Below are 21,530 nucleotides of genomic sequence, written 5' to 3' on the forward strand. Positions count from 1 at the left end.
GTGAGACTCTGTACTTCCGAGTTAATGCTGAGTTAAGACTATGGTGCTGTTAAGATGGAATTAACCTATTTTGCAAATGAAAAGCATATGAATTTGGGGGAGCCAGAGGCAGAATTTATGGACCAAATGTTTTTTTTCCTTGAAATTCACATGTTAAAGCCCTAACCCCAGAATGATGGTATGTAGAGTTGGGCCTTTGGGAAGTAACTAGGGTTAGATTAGTTTATGTGGGTAGGGCATTCATGATGGAATTAATGTCCTTTTTAGAAGAGGAAGAGACAAAGAGCTGCTCTCTTTCTCTACAATGTGAGGCTATAGCAAGAAAGTGAGTGTCTGCAGACCGGACTCAAAGGATCCTCAATAGAACCTGACCTCATTGGCAACTTGATCTTGGACTTCGCAGCCTCCAGAACTGTGAGGAGTAAACGTCTGTTGTGTAAGCCACCCAGGCTATAGTATTTTGTTACAGCAACCCAAACTAAAACAGCTGCAAAAGATATGTCCCTCCCAATCCCCTTCCTCCCAAAAAGGGATCAGGCCCAGTTATTTTTACACTTCAAAGAATAATTCCTTCATTATAGAAACTCTTCCAAGTAACAAAAGGGGAAAAAACCTCCCAAAATCACTTTGCAGAGCAAACTGAATCAAATTCTGTACCTAAAAAATAAAATACAATCACCATGAAAAAATTGATTTTATTCCAGGAATGCAAAGAAATTTCAATTATTTGGAAACTTGCCAACAAAATCAGTTACAAAAAGAATAAAGGATAACACCCATAATATTACACCAACAGATTTTTAAAATTCTGATAGAATATAGCATCCATTCCTAATGAAAACTTAAGTATAATAATAACTTGCTATAGTGTATACTCCATGCCAAGTATTGTTTTGTGCCTTACACTTATGAACTGATTTTATCCTCGAGGTCCTATGAGGTAGCTCCATTTTACACGTGGAAGACAAAAGGAAGCAAAGTGACTCGCCCAGGATCACACACCTAAAGAAAGTGGTGGAGGCAGGATTTGAACCTAGGCTTCCAGGCACAAAATCTGTGCTCTTTACCATTATAACATATTGTTTCTTCTAAAAACAGGAATAGAGGAAAACGTCCCAAACACAGTAGAATACTTATCAGAAACAATGAAGGTGAACCCCATATAAAACTTTGAAATGCTAGAAAACCCTTCTCCCAAAAGTTAGGAACAAGACATGGAATGCCTGTTATTCACTATTCAACTTTGTTGTTGTTGTTGTTTTAAATATCTGTGCTCTGTGCATGACGTAAGTGGCATACAGATTAGAAATTAAGAGAACACTAATTGTTATTTATTGTATACCTAGAAATGCTAGGAAATGAAACTAAAAAACACTTCAAAACTAATGAGGTAAATGGATCCAGGTAAATTTTTTTTTAATCAGTAATTTTTAAAATACTAGCAATAACCAACAGAAGCTGAGGTGTGGCTTTCAAACGCAGCCCCTTTTCCTGCAACCAAGAGCCTGAGTGCTCTTCTAGGAAGGGAGGACATTCACTTCTACTGGACCTACCCTGGACTGGTAGTGGTTGGCTAACCAACCACCACCACTTATGAACAGTGCTGGAGGTCTCCCTCCAGGGATTTAGTGTGGTAGGGTATGAGCAAAACCAGAAGATAAAAAATTACAACATTCAACAGACAGGGTTCTACTGAAGTTATGACCAGTCATGTTGAAATCAGAGTAGAAGGATGGACCTGTGTGTTCATATGGGATTAGGCTCTCCCCTGGAATCTGGGGGCTTCCAAAGTAAAACATTTTAAAAAAGAAAGTCCTATCGGTTTAAAAAAAAAAATGAAAATAAACACCAGAAATACAGCTATAATAGAAATTTAAAATACATACAAATGGCATGTTTCCAGTCCTGTCCTCTGTTCAGTAATTTTTTAGGTCCCTAGTTAATGTTCTTTCGAGCCTTGTCTAAGATGCCTCACCCAGAATTGTATCTACTCCTTTTCCTGAGCCTCAACTCTGTTCCCTTTCTTCTCCTCTGTCTTGGAGACATAAGTCACAGCTCACAAAAATCTCTCCACTCCAGGTTATATGCCTGACATTGCCCCCTAACCTCCTCCTCCTCCTCCGCCACAATGCCAATCCTGTCATATTGCTAGGAGGAAGCAGGAAGATACCAGGCAAAGATCCCCTAGCATTGAGGCCCTATTACAAGTTAGGAAAGAAAAAGCTTATGTCTGATATATGACTGTAGAAGAGAAAAATCCCCTGAAAAGATTTTCTGTTTCTTATGCCTCTGAGGTACAAAAGTTGGCCCAGGAGATCATCACTATAATTAAGGGTCCACCTCTCACCTAGAAATCAGATGGCAGTTGCAGGTAGACAGAACTAGTTGATAAGGAAATCAGAATAGTGTGACTCTATTATCTTGTCACAAACTACATTACTGTTAATTCCAAACATCCAAAAATGCTAGTAACTGAAATTCTGAATCATCATTGCCATGAAAATTGAGTCTTCTTTGCAGTAACTTTGATGCTGTTCTTGTTTACTTCAACAGCAGGGTGGAGAAAGCTAGTACAGAACTGGAGTCAGCATTCATGGCAAAGTACATGTTAGTGGAACACAACTGCTGCCTCCAATACCTACACACACACACACACACACACACACACACACGTACACATGCACACACTCAAAACATAAATCCATTAGTTCTTTGAGGCTAAGGGAATAGTAGTAAGACTCTGAAGGACACAAGTAGAAGATATGAATGAGGCCTTTGTATGTGATATCCTGATAACCATCTTTAGAAGTTTTAGGACCAGTGGTGAAAGGGGAGTTCATGCCCACTTTAAGCATGGTTCAATTGGAGAGGTGAGATTTTAAGTTATTTAACAACTTAAAATATGCAAAGCATTATCTCTATGCTAAAAGAAATAGGAAACCATACTCAACCTCAAAGCCTACATGAAGTTAGTATAAAAGGTTACACAAAAGCATCGCATTGAGAATTGACAAGGCAATTACGTAACAATTGCAAATAATAGCACAGGCTAATTCAAAACATCGAGATCAATCAACAGAGGGTTAGGAGGAAAAAAAGGAGCATTTGAAGAACAAAGTCCTTCAGAGATAACCTGGATCTTAAAGGTTCAAGGGACACAGACTGGCAAACAGGAAGAAGAAAAGCTTTTCTGGGTAGAGAACACAAGTGATATGGGTCTACATTAAAGTAGTTTTAAAAGGGCCACACTTAGGTAGAAAGAATGACTCAGAGTCTTGAGAATGACTTAAATATAAATGGTAAAATGGAGGAGGTGGAATAGAATAAGGAAATATCTCTTTCCTTGAGAATTACGGGATGCAAAACTAAGATACAAGATAGAGTTTAACTTTTTTAATAAGTGAAAGGAGGGAATTCCCTAGTGGTCCAGTGGTTAGGACTTCATGCTTTCATTGCTGTGGGCACAGGTTCCCTTCCAAGTCAGGGAAGATACCACATGCCACATAGCGCAGCCAAAAGTGGGGGGAGGGCAGAAAAGGGAAGCCTACAAGCACATGCAATGTATAGTCCTTACTTTCCCAATAATGGAGGAGGACTGCACTGTTAAATTCCACTCTCCCAGCTTCATGACCAGCAGAGAGCATTTAGGGAATGACCCACTTTGATTACTGGTTCCAAGCAGAGACCAGGGTGAATACACTTCTTATGTAGAAACCTTAACCCAAAGTTCCTTGCTGTCTTAGAGAATCATGCCTTAAGAAGCAGACCAAGCCAGACCTGAATGCTTCTCTCCAGTGTGAGTTCGCTGGTGGTGATTGAAAGTAGAACGCTGACTGAAGGCTTTCCCACACTCAATACATTCATAGGGTTTCTCTCCAGTGTGAACTCTTTGGTGCACAGTGAGTTGTGAGCTGTCACGAAAGGCTTTCTCACAATCTCTGCATTTATAGGGTTTCTCTCCAGTATGGGTTCTCTGATGTACCATGAGGCTAGAATTATGACTGAAGACCTTCCCACATTCATTACATTCATAAGGTTTCTCACCAGTGTGAATTCTCTGATGAATAATGAGGTATGAGTTCTGATTGAAGGATTTTCCACATTCACTGCATTTATAGGGCTTTTCACCTGTGTGAAGTCTCTGATGTCGAATGAGACATTTACTCAGACTGAATGCCTTTCCACACTCAGTACATTCAAAAGGTTTTTCACCAGTATGAATTCGCTCATGGTCAGCAAGTTGTGAGATCTGATTGAAGGCTTTCCCACACTCACTGCATTTGTATGGTTTTTCTCCAGTGTGGAGACTCTGATGTCGAATAAGACATTTGCTCCGACTGAAGGCCTTGCCACATTCATTACACTCATAAGGCTTCTCCCCAGTGTGGATTCTTTGATGGTCAATAAGATTTCTATTAGAAGAGAAAGCTTTCCCACACTCATTACACTTGTAAGGTTTCTTACCAGTGTGAAGTACCTGATGGCGGACAAGGCTTTTACTCCGACTAAAGACAGCTCCACACTCACTGCATCCATATGGTTTCTCTCCAGTATGTGTTCTTTGATGGTCAAAGAGTTTGGAACTCTCATTGAAAGCTTTTCCACATTCATTACATTTATACGGTTTCTCCCCAGTATGGAGTCTCTGGTGTTGAATGAGATGAGAACTGTGGCGATAGGTCTTTCCACAATCACTACATTCAAAGGGCTTTTCCCCTGTGTGGATTCTGAGATGGACTATGAGCTGAGAGGTCTGCCTGAAGGTCTTGCCACACTCATTACACTCATAGGGTTTCTCTCCAGTGTGGATTCTCTGATGCCCAATGAGGTGTGAACTCCAATTAAAAGCTTTGCCACATTCATCACATCGATAGAATTTCTGTCCCTTCAGAACTCCCTGATGTTCTGCAGGACTGGAGGACACATCTGGATGTTCCCCAAGTTCCCTACATTCATCACATTCATCTTTTGTGGATTTATTTTTATCCTCCTGCGTTATTTCCAAAAAATCACTTTCCAGTTTGGTCCCTTCTTCACTTAAGGGTTGAGCTTCTAGCTTCTCTAAAGCCTCTTCACAGGAATCCCCAGCTTCTGATCCTCCAGGAATCACTCCACAGAGTACTACTGAGGTCCTATCAGGTGACTTAGAAACTTTAGAAATTTCCTGCGTTGGGGGCAACTGTGAACTCTCCATCCTGTTTTCACCTGCTGCCAAAAGAAAGGAGAAAACAACTTTTACTCATTTCTTGTCCTACTGAACAAAGAGTATCATCAGGAGTCTATGTACTTTAAAAAACAACAGGAGAGAAAATGGGAAATGGCTCAAATTTTTCCTCATGGACCAAAAAACAAAGAGGGGAAGCTGGTCAGTGGAGGAGCGCATAAAAGCTACCAGGACAGGGGGATGCTGAGCTGGCACAGCCAGGTGAACAGGACACTTGGAAGGCAAGAGACCAGACAGTAAAGTGTGGTGTGCTCTTCCAGAAGCCACTTAGGTACGATGTCTCCTTAGTAAAACAATGAACTCTAAAATCCTTTCCAATCATGGGACATCATGGTTCCACAGTTCTCGGCCAAGATGTTGAGGAGAGAGAGTGGCAGTAAATACCTAAATCAAATATGAGAAACAGTGTGGGCAAATATGAGAGCTGAAGGGAAATTTATATTATGAGGGTATGACTAGGAAAAAGTGTACAAAAAGAAGTGTTTCTGGTATGAAAGAATATTAACAATATTTGGAGAAGCATGGGTACAGAAAGGCTAGGGAAAAGTATTGGTTGAGAGAGTAAGCTCTAAAATTGGGCACCCCCTAGTCCCTGGAGCACTGGACTGGTAGGTGCCAGTAGGCACTTCTATAAAAATTAACAAAGGCACTAATTTGAAATATAAATCAAAATACATGTTTTGTATTTCAATCATCTGGAGTCATAATGAGACTGAACAGCTGAGTATTTGCTTTTGAATTCTAGAATTCTTGAATACAAAAGTTGGGAGAAGGCAGAGCAATCATGGTCATAGCTAAACACAAAAATATTGGTTCCTTTCATTCACATCTTAACCAAGGCCACATGCCATCACACCACCTTAGCATATGGAAAGTTAAAGATATCTGGTTACTTGATTCTAATCCTACCCTCTCCAGAGTAGGCTACTGTCCTAGACCTGTCAACCCCAGAACCTACACTGACAACAGCCCCTTCCAGGAAGCAGCCCTGCCCCAGTCCTTCCAAAGGAAAAGCCGAGGCAACCATGCTGTGCCAAGCAACCCAGCTCATCCCATGATGGATGACAGGTGACTGGGCCAGGGCCAAGCACTAGACCCAAGTGCAGCTTATCTGTAGAGTAGTCATCATCTCTGTGTGGCCTGAGCCAAAGTTCTGCTCAAACAAAGGTGATATTTAATGGCTGAACCACCCTTGGAGTCCCTCTACATAAATTCTGAACTGAAGGTAGGACAAAATGAAGGAAATTCAAGCAAGAGCTCAAGCTGAAATGCTGCATGAAGGCAAGCCACCAGGAGCCACAGAAGCAGAACGTGGGAGGAAACAGAAAGTCTAATTAAGAAGGAGCTCAGAGGGGTACCAAAGATTCAGAGTAAAGAGAATGGGTATCAGTGAGAGCAGAAAACAGATATGCAGGTGCAGCCGCCTTATGACACCAGCACAAAAATCTTTTCACTTCTGCCACTGAGGCCCCAGGTCCCCACAAGGCTTTACTTCCTAAAGTCTGGTCTAGCTGGTTGGTCTGTTCAGGGTTTCCATTCCTTTAGTCTTATTGTAAATAACTTAGTTCATTACTTACAACAACTGAATGGCTCTCTACTCCTTCCAACTACAAACTCTAACTAAAGCAGCCCAGCTCAATTAATAATAAAGGGAATGTTAATAACTATTAAAGTGGATGATGACATAGAGGGGTTCATCATACTATTCTCTCCACTTTGCCTCTTTATATCTTCATAATAAAAAGTTAAAAAAGAGAAAGAACATAGCAAAGAAAATATAGAGAAGGCAGACTCTAAGTTACTGGGGAACAGAGTCATTACCCAACGAGGCCAGACTGCAGCAGTTTTCCAGCATGATGTTCTGGTATAGGCTCTCTGGCTCAGTGCCAGACCTTTTCACTTCTGAGTACAGTCCACAGACAGAATTTCAAACACTGAAGCCTCCGGGAATGACAAGCTTCTATCGCTCAGGGACATTCCCAGTCAGGGGTAGAGTCATCAGGGGCACTGACAGCATAGAGTCGGGTCCTGGTGGCAAAAAGGGTGGGGGGAGGGTGGGAAGCTGGAAGGAAACATTAACATAAGGATAAGTTCAGAGCAAGATACAGTCCATGAACTCAGTGGACGAGACCAGCTCCAAGGGAAGCAATGAGGCGGGGAAGCCACAGGAGCAGACTTGGAATGGGCCCGAGCCCAGGAGATGAGCTCTAGCTACTCCTGGGCCACAGACTTGGAACTCAGGAAGCTCACCTGGGGACTGACCATCCGAAGCACCGTTGCCACTGCTTGGTCTCCTAAGTTTCCCCCTTGGGGAAGGGCAGGCACCGGAGAAGCACGCTGAGCTGAGGGAGCAAAGAAAGCTCTGAGTGGGACCAGCGCTACTCATGGCTCCAATGAGGTCTGTATCCCAGTAAGTGAATTCAAGAGAACCCAGGCGCCTCCACATACGCTGACCCTCATCCCTACTCCATAAAGGTATTATCCTTTGTGAGCTGTGAGCTTTGCCTGGAGGCGCAGAAGGTCCCTGGTCAAACTGAACTGGCGGCTCCTTTCAGCCCTCTCCCTGCCACTCCCAGAAGGAAGCTACACTTCTGACCACCTTCTCTCTCCCGTGGCTTCCCCAGCAGCAGCCTGCCTGCCCTCCTCCCCACCTCTCTGCCCCTCAATTGCTGCCTTCTCTTCCTTTACCTGCCCTCTCGCCATGGACGCTGCAGGTGTTCAGGCCTCAGATCAGAGCTTCCCCTTTCCCTCTGTCACAGGTGTCAGGGCTCCCATTCTCTAATGCTGCTCTCACAGCTCCTTGTTCTCTCCTCCACATGTAACACAAGCTCTAATGGCCTGGTATTCCATATTAGCACAAATTCAGTGTCAAAAACGCATCTTCTCACCATCTTCATTTTCTATCATCCCATGTTTTGTTAAATGATTCCAGACATTGCTCAAAACCTTTAATTTACTCTCTCCTTTCTTTAAAACCGCACCTAATAGATATTCCCCAAACTGATATTCAGATTCAACACAATCCTTTTCAGAAACTCAGCTGGTTCCTTTCTACAAGAGTGAGTCAAAAATTATCCGTACTTCGGTTATGTTAAAACTTCTTTGGTCGCACTGTCTGATCCGCACTTTCTGTTCAAGGCTACTGTCTCCCCAGTCACTGCTATGCAGGTGTGAACATGCTACATCAGTTCACTTGTAACTGTAGTGTAAGCAAAAATGGATGCCTCACTTGTGATTTGCACAAAAGAAGAGCAGTGTGCAGTGATTCGTTTTTTGTAGTCAGAGGGTGTCCCTGGTAACGTTATTTATCAAAGGCTTTGTGTGCAATATGGAGAAAGTGTTCTGTCGAGAAGAAGTGTGTATGAATAGACAGAGAAGTTCAAGGAAGGTTGCACAAGGGTTAGCCATCAAGAAGGAGCTGGACGCCTGTCCACGTCCACAGCTGATGACAACACTGAGCGTACACGTGAAATGATTCTGTCGAATAGACAGATTCTGTCAAATAGACAGATTCTGTCGAAAAGACAAGCAACAGTGGATTATGTGACAAATCATTTGTAAATCAGCCATGGCTCAAAGGTTCAACAATCAACATTGCTTGTGAGATGCTTATTAAAGAGCTGAGCCTAAACTTCAGATTAAACACAGAGGACTGCTATCCAAGGTCGTTGTGATATTGCATGACAATATACGTCCACACACTTCTGCCTACACTGTCGACACTCTGCAAAAACTTCCTTTTGAGATGTTAAAGTATCCTCCCTATAGTTCTGACCTTGCTCCATCTGACTTTCACCTGTTTGGTCCCCTGAAAGCAGCCCTACGAGGATGACGATTCACTTCTGATGAAGAAGTGAAGACAGCAGTGCATCAGTGGCTCACAGCTCAGCCCAAAACATTTTTTAATGAGGGAATACGAAAGCTTGTTGACAGACGGACAAAGTGTATTGAAAAGCAAGGAGATTATGTTGAAAAATGATGCATTTGTCTTTTCTAAAGGTTAACAAAAATAAATTCTACAGCCAGAGTGCTGATACTTTTTGACTCACCCTAGTAGAAACTGACACTCTGATAATAAAATTCACTGGAAATTCAAGAGTTCCAGTACAAGGCAAAAGAAATTTGAAAAATAAAAATAAGTTGAGGGAATTCCCTGGCAGTCCAGTGGTTAGGACACAGCACTTTCACCACTGCTGTGACCTGGGTTCAATCCCTGGTCAGGGAAATAAAATCCTGCCAGCCGTAAAATGCAGCCAAAAAAAAAAAAGGACTCACACTTAACAATTTCAAAAATATTTGACAATGTAGCACTCATCAAGACACTTTGATATTGGCATAAAGATAGACATACATCAGTGAAATAGATTAAGACTCCAGAAATAAACCCATACATCTACAGTCAACTTATTTTGGATGGAAATCCCAAGACCACTCAAAGGGGAAAGAGACTTCTCAACAAATGTTCCTAGGACAACTGGATGTACTCATACAAAAGAATGAAGTTAGGGACTTCCCTGGTGGTCCATCAGTAAAGTATCTGCCCTGCAATGCAGGGGACACAGATTCAATTCCTGGTTGGGGAACTAAGATCCCACACGCCTTGGTGCAACTAAGCCCACGCACCAAAACTACTGAGCTCGGGCTCAGTAGAGAGCCTGCATGACACAAACCACAGAGGCCAGGCCTTCTTGGGCCCATGCCACAGCTACAGAGCCCATGGGCCCTGGAGCCTGCATGCCACAACTAGAGAAAGAAAACTGCACATCACAACTACAGAGAAGCCCGTGTGCCTCAAGGAAGATCCCGCGTGCGGCAACTAAGACCCAATGCAGCCAAAACAAAACAAAACAAGAATGAAGTTAGACCCATACCTCAGACTATATATGAACACTGCATGGACAGAAGGCCTTGGCACCTGTTGCAAATTGGCCCCATTGCCCTGTGTACCAAATCACAGATGACAGCTAGCTTTCCCTAAGAGCATGGAACCTTCCATCTCCCACCGCTGTTACACAAATTTTTTTAAAAAATCACTACATTCACCCATGATTAAAACAGAGGCCATCATCTCCTATATTTGCTACAGACCAATGCCTATTCACTGTCTCCTGGACTCAGCAAGCACTGCTAGGATTGACAAAAAAGAGATGACCATAAACTGAGATGGGAAGAGGGCTCACACCAGAAAGCCTATCACCACCCAGATAAAAGAAACTGCAGTGCTGCTACAAGGGCATGGAGAGTCAACTGAAGAACTACTCTGGGATCATGCCTGCTGAGGAAGCTGCTGAAGTTTGGGCAGAGAAATGAAGCTTTGCTGTGAAAGAAAGGAGTGGGGTAAGGAAAATAAGTATACAGAGAAAACAAAAGCAAAGGACAACTGAGAAGTGATAAGGTACGTAACCAAACCCTATAAAAAGAGACGTGAAGACACAAAAACAACACGCTGAGAAGGAAAGGTGCTTCCGGAGCGGCAGGGGCAGGCTCCAGCCTCGCTGTGGCCAGCAGCACCGACAGGAGCAGAAACAGCTGCTCAGGAGGAAGCTGAGGGTCGGAGAAAGAGGCAGAGCCAAACGTGCACAACAGACTGGGGAAGAGAAAGACACTCAGGGGAAGAAAAATCTGGGAGTGAGACTCAACAGAATGAACTGGAGGCCAGAGAGAAATATTTTGAAGAAACGCATCCAGTGGGAAATATAAATGGCACTGACCTCTCTCAGGAAATGAAGACCCACAGTGAAATCAGCACCAAACATAAGCCTCCAAGCTGACCTGTTCTGAAGCAGCTGTTGCAGAGATGTCCAAAGAGGTCAGTGAAGTATTTGTAAAGAAGTGAGGAGAAGATGGACCAACAGAAAAATGAGGGCAACTGCCTGTGAAGATGGCAAAGGACTCCAGCCCTTTGAGCCCAGCCTCTGTAACCATGAACATGGGTAAAGTGAACCACCTCCTGGGCCTTTCAAAGTCTGAATGAAAGCCCCACATCACAGTAAAGACCTGGGGGCCAGTGAGCTGAAACTGCCCAATTAAATTCAAGTATCCTAACGCCTCAGGGTTCCTTCCAGGTCCCAACCAGCTTTTGAGGACAGAAGAAAAGCTTCATTCATCAACTTGTTAAAATTATACCACAAATGTGAGCCTGCAGGCCTGGGGAGCAACCTGAGATGGATCAGGCCTCTTCTCCCCCACAGCTTCATCCCTTCACCCAGTTTCATTCCCAAATGAAAATGGCTTGGAAAAGAACAGGGGAAATCCCAAGCAATCACGTGGGCGTTTTTCAGGGACATTTTCTTCTTTCTGTCATTTTGCTTTATCATCTTATATCATGTAATTTTGATTTCTTTTTAAAATCTTCATTAAGTAGTATCTTGTTCTTATGTTTTTCCTGCCAGTGAGAGAGTACATAAAGTTTATTTTATATACTGATAATAAGCAAACAAGTTTCTAAGACAATTGCCACTAAAGAAAGATTGCTTCTACTACACATTTAAAATGTTAAAATAATATTTATACCAACTTGCCAATTAAGAAATGAGCTCAACCTAGTGCCCAAAATTTGGTTTCTCAATACCATTCTACAATAAACAAAACCAGGAATCCTTGCAGACATGGTTGATTCCAGGGCTGGGGGAGGTAAGAATACAAGATGAGTATCATGTGGTGCCTGAAAATCAGAAAAAGACACAAAAAAGGATGGGAGCATGTAAGGGGAAACAGGAGCCAAGCGTGAAAGAGTTCCCAATGGCCAAAGTTAGAATAATTTAAGCCACAAAATAAACAACATTACACTGCATTATACCCCAAAACAAACACCCAACATCACTGTAAATAAACAGAAGGGAGAGAAGGTACAACTCTTCCTCACAAAGAATTCCAGTTAATAAATGTAGAAGAAAAAACAGAAATGAAAGGCACCTAGAAGAACATCACAATAATAACTGCTCTAGGCAAGATCCACTAAGAAACGCTGATTAGTGGGTGAAAATTGAAGAGAAAGGATATTTCTGTGCAAAGTCTCAAAGTGTCTTCCTCAAAATAATTGCTAATTACAAAGGAAAGACAGTAAATTTTCAGTGATGAAACTTGACAGAAATACCGGATCAAGAGCAGTATCACCAGAAAGACTTATCTACTATCAACATCATCCTCATCTAAGCAGGAGAACATCTTTCAAAACCAAATCGAAGGTCATTTTAAAATTACAAATACAAAATATTTCAAAAGCGTCAAGATCATGAAAAACAAAAGTGAGGATCTGTCACAGACTGAAGGAGAACAAGAAGACCCGACAGCTAAATGGCATGAGGGATTTTAGATTGGATCCTGGAACAAAAAAAGAACATTAGCGAGGCAGCGATGAACTGCGGATTAATCAGCAGTTTAATTAATAGTATTGGACCCCTGTAAATTTCTTAAGTTTGATGTTATACTATGGTTAATGCAAGATATTACCTTTAGGTAAAACAGGTAAAAATAAAGGGAACTGTAAAGTTCTGACACCCTCTGTCAGTCTACAATTATTCAAAATAAAAAGGTTGGGGGTTTTTTTGGTTTTCGTTTGTTTGCTTTTTGATGGTTTTTGTTTTTTTGGTTTTTTTTTTGCTGTAGAGCACAGCATGCGGGATCTTAGTTCCCTGACCAGGAATTGAACCTGACTGAAACTGTGCCCCCTGCACTGGAAGCTCGGAGTCTTAATCACTGGACCCTTAATCACTGGATCGTCAGGGAAGTTCCAAAATAAAAAGGGTTTTCAACTGAAGAAGTTTGTTACTGTGTTTATTTCTACCTAGAAATATTAACACCTAGATAATAAGGATTAACTTGGCAATAAGGGTATTGAGTCCTGTCAATCCTTATAATCTCCAATTGTATTCTTTCTTTCATTAATTTTACAAATATTTACTGAGCACTTCTTACGTTTTAGGCACTAAGGTCTCTGCAGTGAATAAAGCAGACAAAAAGCATTGCTTGACCAGCTTATAAGACAGACAATGAGATAGAGACAGCGACAGGTCTTATGCAGTAAAATAAAATGAGGAAGGAGGATAAGAGGTCTAAGATCAGGGAAGGAAAAGTATAAGCTCAAAAATTCACTCTTGAGCACATGGTGACTCAGCTGAGGGACCTCTTTCAGACAGTTTCCGATATTAAAAATACTGAAGATTGCAAAGTGATATGAGTTACATTTTACTACATTTTCTGTATTTTTGCTCTGGAGTATGACAGCATAGAACACTCAGGCACTAATATTTCCTGAATACCAGAGCCACAGAAAACTTAACTGTGGCATAGGTACTATTTTTCATTCTTTTGTCAGTTTCCCTTCCTTATAAGTACATCTAGAGGTTTATCTTCAAAACAATCCCATCTTTTTGGCTTACTTTTTTAATTATTATTATTATTTATTTATTGGCTGCGTTGGGTCTTCGTTGCTGCACACGGGCTTTCTCTAGTTGCTGTGAGTGGGGGCTACTCTTCACTGTGGTGCTCAGGCTCCTCATTGTAGTGGCTTCTCTTGCTGTGGAGCATGGACTCTAGGCACGTGGGCTTCAGTAGTTGTGGCACATGGGCTCAGTAGTTGTGGCTCACAGGCTCTAGAGCACAGGCTCAGTAGTTGTGGCACATGGGCTTAGTTGCTCCGTGGCATGTGGAATTGTCCCAGGGCAGGGCTGGAACCCGTGTCCCCTGCATTGGCAGGAGGATTGTTTACCACTGTGCCACCTAGGAAGTCCTTTTTGGCTTACTTTTTAAACCAAAGTTTGTCTGCCTTTCTTCAGCATTAAGAACAACATGTAAGAGCAGCCTCATTTGTCAGTCCCTGAAAATGCACACAGATAAACACGTGTATAACAAATGGAAATTTCCTGAAATCCTTAAGCAAATTATTTCCTTGCAAAATAAATGACCTAACACCAAGGAGTTTTCAGTTTGAAAATGAGACAGGCTGAGACCTTTGCTGCAGTGCTTATACCTGGACAAACATCTCCTGCAGCAACAAAATACAAAACTATAAGGGGCTAAAAATAATTGCATCCATGAGACGCTGGGGCAAATTATGAACAACATAAGACCAAAAACCCAACTTATGAGGAGCTGGGAGCAAAAGCAGAGAATAGTGCATGCACTCTGCACACAGCACCACAGAGGGTGGGCAGACCATCTAAGCCACCCCTCAGGCAGGACCCCCGCCCCTCACCCCCACCCCCAAGCAAGGGAACAAGGAAACCTGTTACTTGTTTTCGCTCTCTCCTGGTGCCTTGTCTGAATCCTGAATTTCTTGTCTGGCCTCTTATCAATTTCTATTAACAGAACCCTGATTGGTAACAGAACTGCAAACAGTTTGAAAGAGGATGGTGTTCTTTTCCTTGCCATCACTCTTAGGAAGGACAACATTTTCTTAACTCTTAGGTCTGTGTGTCAGAAGACAGTAGACTGGTTTTAGGCTAGTGCTGTTGTGTTTAAAAACTGCATTTTATACGTACTTACTCTTTTATTTTGAAAACAGAGATAATCACCCTAATAAAGAATTTGCAATTTTTCTGCACAAATATCACTTGCTCAGCATTTACAGCTTCATGTAATGTGTAGCATACGAAATAAACTGCAAACAAAATGTTTTACTTTGATTATATTTGCAAGTATATATCTCAGTGGTGTCATAATGCTGGCACCAATTTTAACCAATATAGGAATAAATGCATTCAGGAAGCTGAAGATACAATTTTCAAAAAGCAACAGTATGAATGTACTTAATGCTACTTAATTATACACTTTAAATGGCAACTTTTTATGTATCATGGTAAATGCTATGCATATACTATCACAACATTGTTTTACTACAATACTAAAAAAAAAATGTTAAGGAATAGTAGGATCCTGTTTCGTAATAAAAAAATTTACATATACGTATAAGATTTTGCGTAATCATGCACAAATTTTAAAAGGTCAGGAAGCCTCCAGACGAAAACATGAACGGACTGAAGTTACTTTTACTTTTCTTACGCTCACCCGCGTCACCTAATTATCTGCAATGAGTACGCTTTGTTTGCATAACTGGGAGCAGTGATAAAACGCTGAAACCATTACTCCAAATTTGCGCCCGGGGCAGCCAAGCGCAGGCAGACATACCCTCACCCGCGCGGGTCGGGCTTCCAGGCCAGACCCCCGCCCGGGCGCGGCCTCCAGGCCGAGCCTCGCCCGCCGCCCCCTCGGAACCCCGCGCCCGCACGGCAGCCCTCGCTGCCCCCCGCCGCTCTGCTCACCGGCTCCCGCAGACAGCACTGCTCCGTCCCCCGAGTGCGCCGCCTGCCCCGCACCAGGCGCCTCTCGCGGCTCTCTGCTGGCCCGTGCCGCGCACGCGCATCACCGCCCCGGGCCTCTCGGCCTCTCTAGGAAGCTGGGAGGGCCAACATCTCGGCTTTTCCTGGGCCCCAGTGCCTTGCCTGGCTTGTCCCCCACACTCCCCACCTAACCCACTGGACGCCCGCCTTCTGTTCGTGCCCCAAAGCTCTATCAGTCTTGTCCTGGTTTCCTACACCCCTCCCAATGTGTGTGCAGGGCTTCCCTCCAGGGCTCCCTCCCCCAGAGGAGAATGGCATCAAAGCTGTTTCGGATCCCCTCCTGCTTGGGTGGACCCCAGCTGGGCCCTTTCCTTGCCAGGTGCTACTGGCTCGAGGTTCAGCAGAGCAGAAGCTTTGTTTTGTTGATCAAGGAATGAGGAGGGGAAAGCTCCTGTACTAAAGGCTCCTTCCCCTTGAGGGAGGGAAGCCTGCAACTTTTAAGGGGTAAGAGGTGGGTGCGCCGTCAGAATTTGGAGGAAGAGGTGGAGATTTCCAGAAACACTGGGAGCATGAGCAGTCCTTTGGGCTCCCTTGCACTCAGCACTAGTTGTGCCTAGCAAAGTGCAAGTCTCCACTTTGGGCAGAGATACTAGCATGGTAATGAAGCAAACTTTCGTACACTTGAGGTCTCACCTGCACAGGTGCTGCCCTCATGGTCAAGGCTAGAACTGGTTCAGGAGAGTTGACTTGCCATATTGGGCCTTTCTGGCTCAGGCTGGTGTCACGGTCTGAGCACGGGTTGGAAAAGAATTTCCAGACACAAAGCATTTCAGAAGAGAGTGAGTTTATTGAAAACAAAGGGCAGAGTTTAGTGAGGGGCACTGTAAACAGCAGGATGACTTCCTGGCAGACCAGGGAGAGCTGGCCCTCCAGTGAGCTGGCAACCCACTGTTATAACCCCAAGACAAGGAAAATGCCTGCTAAGAAAATGATGTTAATCGATTGGTCAGTGCACCATAAGGCGAAATGTGATAGGCTAGGGTCCTATATGGTGAATACCTTCCCTGATATGGGGTCAGGTTAATCGGCTAGCCCAAGTCAAGAGTCAAAGATTGCTATAGGGGTTGAGATAACTCCGGAATTTGGTCTTGTGACTTTGGTATAGGGCTCCACAGCTGGTTCTTCGGTTTTGCTTATGTGGTCTTCTGCCTTCCTTTCTATTAAGCAAGCGTGGCTGTGGCATAGATTAGCAGACTGTGGTGTGGGAACAAAAAGAGAAAGTAGGTTAGCCTCTGTCCAGGTGTGGGTCTCTTTCTGGTGACAAAGCCAGGGGTCAAAATAGGGGCCAGGCTGGCCAAAAGGAGCTGTTAAAGGGACCACTTATTATTCCTTGGAGCCCCTTTCAACAAGGGGAACCAGATCCTCAGGGAGGCTCCGTTCCAGAACAGTCTCTGCCCCCATCACCACCACAACCAGGGGTGCTTGCTTATTCCCAGCCACAGGCACACAAAACTCTACCTTCCCACAGCTTCCAGCTCTTTTCCCTTATGGATGAGTTCTAACTAGGCTCACGTAGTGGGTGAACAGTGGTGCTATTTGCCAATATGTGAAATCCTGGAGGAGCAGGTTTGGGGGTAGAGAGGCTACTTGAAGAAGAGCTGAAGCCACATCAGGAGACTGTGCAGCCCCTGCAGGAGCGAATGTCTTCTATCAGCAGCACCAGAGAACCTGGAGCGTGTAGAGCCAATGCCATAAAGACCACCTGCTACCATCAGAGACACGTGCAAGCTGCTGCGCCAAGGGGCCAGGTAGCTGTCCTGGTTGCCCTCTGGTACATGCATCCTAGTGCCAGGCCTCAGCATGTTGGCAACTCATCTTCCATTAGGAGGGAAGCTCATCTGTGCCCTGAGGCTCTGCTCCCCAGGTTCTTTTTCAGTGCCCCAGCCACCAAGGATGGAAAGAGAGAATGGATCCTGGCACCAGAGAGCTACTGATGAGGTTAGAGAGAAACCAGTGGCACATCATAAATGAGGAGTGTTCAAGTGGCGATATAGAGAAAGTGTAATTAGGGACTTCCCTGGCAGTCCAGTGGTTAAGACTCCATGCTTTCACTGCAGGGGGCACTAGTTTGACCCCTGGTCATGGAACTAAGATCCCACATGCCGTATGGAGTGCCCCCCCCTCAAAAAAAAGTATAATTATTAAGAAAATAGAACATGGGGTGGTGCAAAACCCCAGGGCTAGCGATATTTGGAAACTCTTACCACCCCTAGGAGCAGACTATCTGACAGAAGCTGCAGCCTTCAATTGAGAGACACCTCCAACCACATGGTCCAGCACACAGTGAGCTGAAGGGATACGTTCCCTTAACCTAACTCTCCCTTTGATCACCTGCCAGGGCCTGCCCCTGGCCCAACTGTGAACAGAGTATCACTCATCACCCAATTACATAAGGGTTAAGTTGCAACCCACTGTACTCATCCACCAACAGTGCATCCTGAGAGGAATTCAGGATGAAAAAAGGATTAGGCACTCTGTGCTTTGGATAAACAGGCCCCTAGAGAGTTAAATGTGTATCTCAGGAAGGATTTCAATGACCGCAGATTCTTGCATCTTCTCCTACATAGAAAAGCACTGAAATTGTTAACTCGAGATATCTGTTCTTTGTGATTAGCAGTAATCTTATCATGATTATGCTTGGCTGCATGTATTTCCTAGCCAAAAGAAAAGAAAAAAATCAAATATAAACTGGTATCCTTCCGCCCCCCAACTCTTCAGAGAAGTTATTCAGAGATACTGAGGGGCTGTCTCCTGGGCTTTAGTCCTCAGTAAGACCCTGAACAAAACTTAAACTCACAACTCTTATATTGTGTACTTTTGTTTAAGTCAACATGACTCAGCTGGAAGCTTGCAGAAGAAGGCCAACTTCTCAGGTCTCAAGGCAGGGTTGAGAAGGATTGAGAATGAATATGGGGGAGAACTGGAAAATATCCAATGCACCCAAAAAGGAAAGTGGGAACTGCAGATCTATGCAGTTTTCCTTTTGAAATAGTGTTCTTGGTAACTTGTCTCCAAGGAGTGTGTCAACTACAATTGGCACTTGCCATCTACCTCTATAAGGATTAAATCATGTGCTGCTGCAGCTGCTGACTTTCAACTCCCCCTGAAAGGAGTTCGGGTGGAAAGCAGAAATGAGGCACTCTGTCCTCTGGGGAAAATTGGCAGAACAGGTCTTCAGATAGTTCGATATTTTCAGGAGCCGATTTTATGAGCACAGTTCTTGTATCTCCTCATATCTAGAAAAGCATTAAAATCCTTCATGGTGACGTCTGCTCCTCATGACTAGCAGTAACCTGCATGAGACCAGCAGAAACCTTCTGTAAAAATACATTCTTGACTGCATGCACTCCCCCTTCCCCAAAATCACATATATACTGACCTTCCCTCCTGCCTCTTTGGGGCAGTTTCTCAGAGCTATCTGAAATGCTATCTCCTGGGCTGCAGTCCTCATTTTGCCCCAAATAAAACTTAACTCGCAGCTCTCACACTGTGCATTTTTTGAAGTCGGCAAGCGGGTGAATGGGTAAGGAACTGAACATCTGCAACTACCCATAGGAAAGAGTTTTGAGTTTTGTCTTGACAACTGAAAGAAAAACACACAACATAAGAGCTGGTAGATTGGGTTTTACTGAGGACTATAGCCTAGAAGACATCCTCTCAGTAGCTCTGCTCCACAGAGATAGGGGAGAAGCCAGGACACATATGATCTTGTCTAGGGAATAGGTGCTGTCAAGCACACATCTCGGTGAAAGGTCAAAAAGAACAGGTATCTCAGTTAATTACTTTAGTGCTTTATCTATGTATGGGAAAATGCAAGAATCTGGACTCATTAAAATTCTTCCTGAGATATACCTCTGTCTAAGGGGCCTGTTTTTCCAAAGCACAGAGCGCCTCCTCCTGGTTCTCAACCTGAATGCCTCCTAGAGTGTGCTGTCAGTGAGCAGCTGCACTGGTAAATGACTTAATCCTTGTAGAACTGGATAGTGAGCAAGTTTTTGTTTTACAGTCTGTTTGAGAACAAAATGTTCCCATTACAGAGGAGCTTGAGCAGCTTCTGTGTTTGCGGAGTGCTGACTCAACGGGACCGCAGCGAACATGGAGAGCACCCAGGCTGATGCAGTCAAACAGATCCAGCAGATCGGCCCCTCCAGCGTTTGCAGAGCTGCAGGCACAGGCTCTTTGCTCTGTTTGCTCTGCTCAGAAAGCAGCTCTGTTTTGAAGTCCTGCCCAGCCCCCTGAGGCTCAGCCCACCTCTACCACTACCTGATTTCTCTGAGAGCCACAGCACAGAGCCTGCAGCAAGGAGGTCTCTTCCTTCCTCTGGTGGGGGACCTATTCTTGGAGCTCTATTTCCTGAGTGCTTTACCTCCTTTCACATTGGACCAGTTTGCTTGGCAGGAGCCCTGGGTAGAGCTTCTCCAACTTCAATGTGCATATGAGTACAAATCACTTGGGGTTAAACTGGTTTCACTGGCTAAACAGCAGTTTCTAATTCGGGAAGTGGTGGGAGGGGGCAAAGACTACGTCTGACAAACTCACAGGTGCGCCACCCGTGTTGTGTTCCTATAGGAGGCTTTGAGTAGCAAAGAACTGTGAATGCAAATCACCGGTTCTTAATTCTGCTGCACAGTATAATCTCCTGGGGAGTTTTTTTTTTAATTTATTTATTTATTGGCTGCATTAGGTCTTCGTTGCTGTGTGCGGGCTTTTCTCTAGTTGCGACAAGTGGGGGCTACTCATCATTGTGGTGTGCGGGCTTCTTATTGTGGTGGCTTCTCATTGCATAGCACAGGCTCGAGGTGTGTGGGCTTCAAAAATTGTGGCACATGGGCTCAGTAGTTGTGACTCACAGGCTCTAGAGCACAGGCTCACTAGTTGTGGCGCACAGGCTTAGTTGCTCCGAGGCATGTGGGATCTTCCTGGGCCAGAGATCTAACCATGTCCCCTGACAGGCAGATTCTTAACCACTGTACCACCAGGGAAGTTCCTCCTGGAGAGCTTTTAAAGAGTTTACATTCCACATCAATTAAGTGCAAAGCTTTGTGGATGGGGCCCAAGTGTTGCTACTTCTTCTTTAACTCCCAGGTAGTCCCAACATGTAGCCAAAGTTGACAACCTGGGAGTGCAGGATCCTTCCTTTTAGTTGATTCCCTGCAGTGTGCAAAAGCCACAGGCTAAAAGGTTTTGTTCATTTGCTTGTTTTCAAATTTAAAATGTATCAGCTTTCTACCTCTAAAAAGAAGGGGGAAAGCTCCCCCTGAATTTTTTCCCTCCTATTTGAAGTTTGGGTATGGGGAGGAGGAATGTAGTTGGGACTGTGGCCAGAGAAAAAGGATCAGAACGTAAAACTGAGAATCAGCTGTGGCCAAGTGACAGAAATAAAATGTTCTGGTGGGATCATCACCCTTTTTCTGACCACAAATCTGAGCCTTGTCTTTGAAGACATAGCTGCCTTTCCCAACACCAAGGCTCTCAAGTACCTCCTATGAAAAAAGCCAGTGGTCCAGTGTGGAAAACTGATAGGCCATTTTACTAATAACTTCATATCAAATATTTACAAATGCTAAGTTTCAGAATGTAGGGAATTCCCTGGTGGTCCAGTGGTTAGGGCTGCACAATTTCACTACCAAAGGTGCAGGTTCAATCTTTGGTTGGGGAACTAAGATCCCACAAGCCGAGCAGCACATCCAAAACAAACAAACAAACAAACAAAAACAGGGTTATTTGAGAGTAACTGATTACCATGCCTGTATATTTTCTTATTCACCTCACAATTCCTGTAGCTCCTAGCACACTGCCTGCCATAGATTTGTTTGGGTTGCCATAGGAAGTAGGATAAGTGGAATAGCCACCCAGGACAAATCCTTTGGTCTTTTCACTACAGCTTTGCATCCTATCTTTCCTGTCCCACCTCCATCCAGAGGAAGAGCAGGGGATGGCATGGCTCTGCCTGGGATCCCAGAAGC

At 44.0% G+C, this 21,530-nt stretch overlaps 1 protein-coding gene across 1 annotated transcript; it reads right to left on the reverse strand.

The window, feature by feature from the left end:
* Positions 1 to 682: 682 nt before the first annotated feature.
* ZNF852 (zinc finger protein 852) lies at positions 683 to 15,532 on the reverse strand. Its single transcript, XM_057706582.1, has 2 exons — positions 15,487 to 15,532; positions 683 to 5,208 (listed from the first exon to the last, which is right to left on the reverse strand). The coding sequence occupies exon 2, from the start codon at positions 5,192 to 5,194 to the stop codon at positions 3,755 to 3,757; it is 1,440 nt and encodes a 479-aa protein (XP_057562565.1). The 5' UTR covers positions 5,195 to 5,208; positions 15,487 to 15,532; the 3' UTR covers positions 683 to 3,754.
* Positions 15,533 to 21,530: the final 5,998 nt, after the last annotated feature.

This window comes from Hippopotamus amphibius, chromosome 13 (assembly GCF_030028045.1).
Source record: "Hippopotamus amphibius kiboko isolate mHipAmp2 chromosome 13, mHipAmp2.hap2, whole genome shotgun sequence".
Taxonomy (NCBI): domain Eukaryota; kingdom Metazoa; phylum Chordata; class Mammalia; order Artiodactyla; family Hippopotamidae; genus Hippopotamus; species Hippopotamus amphibius.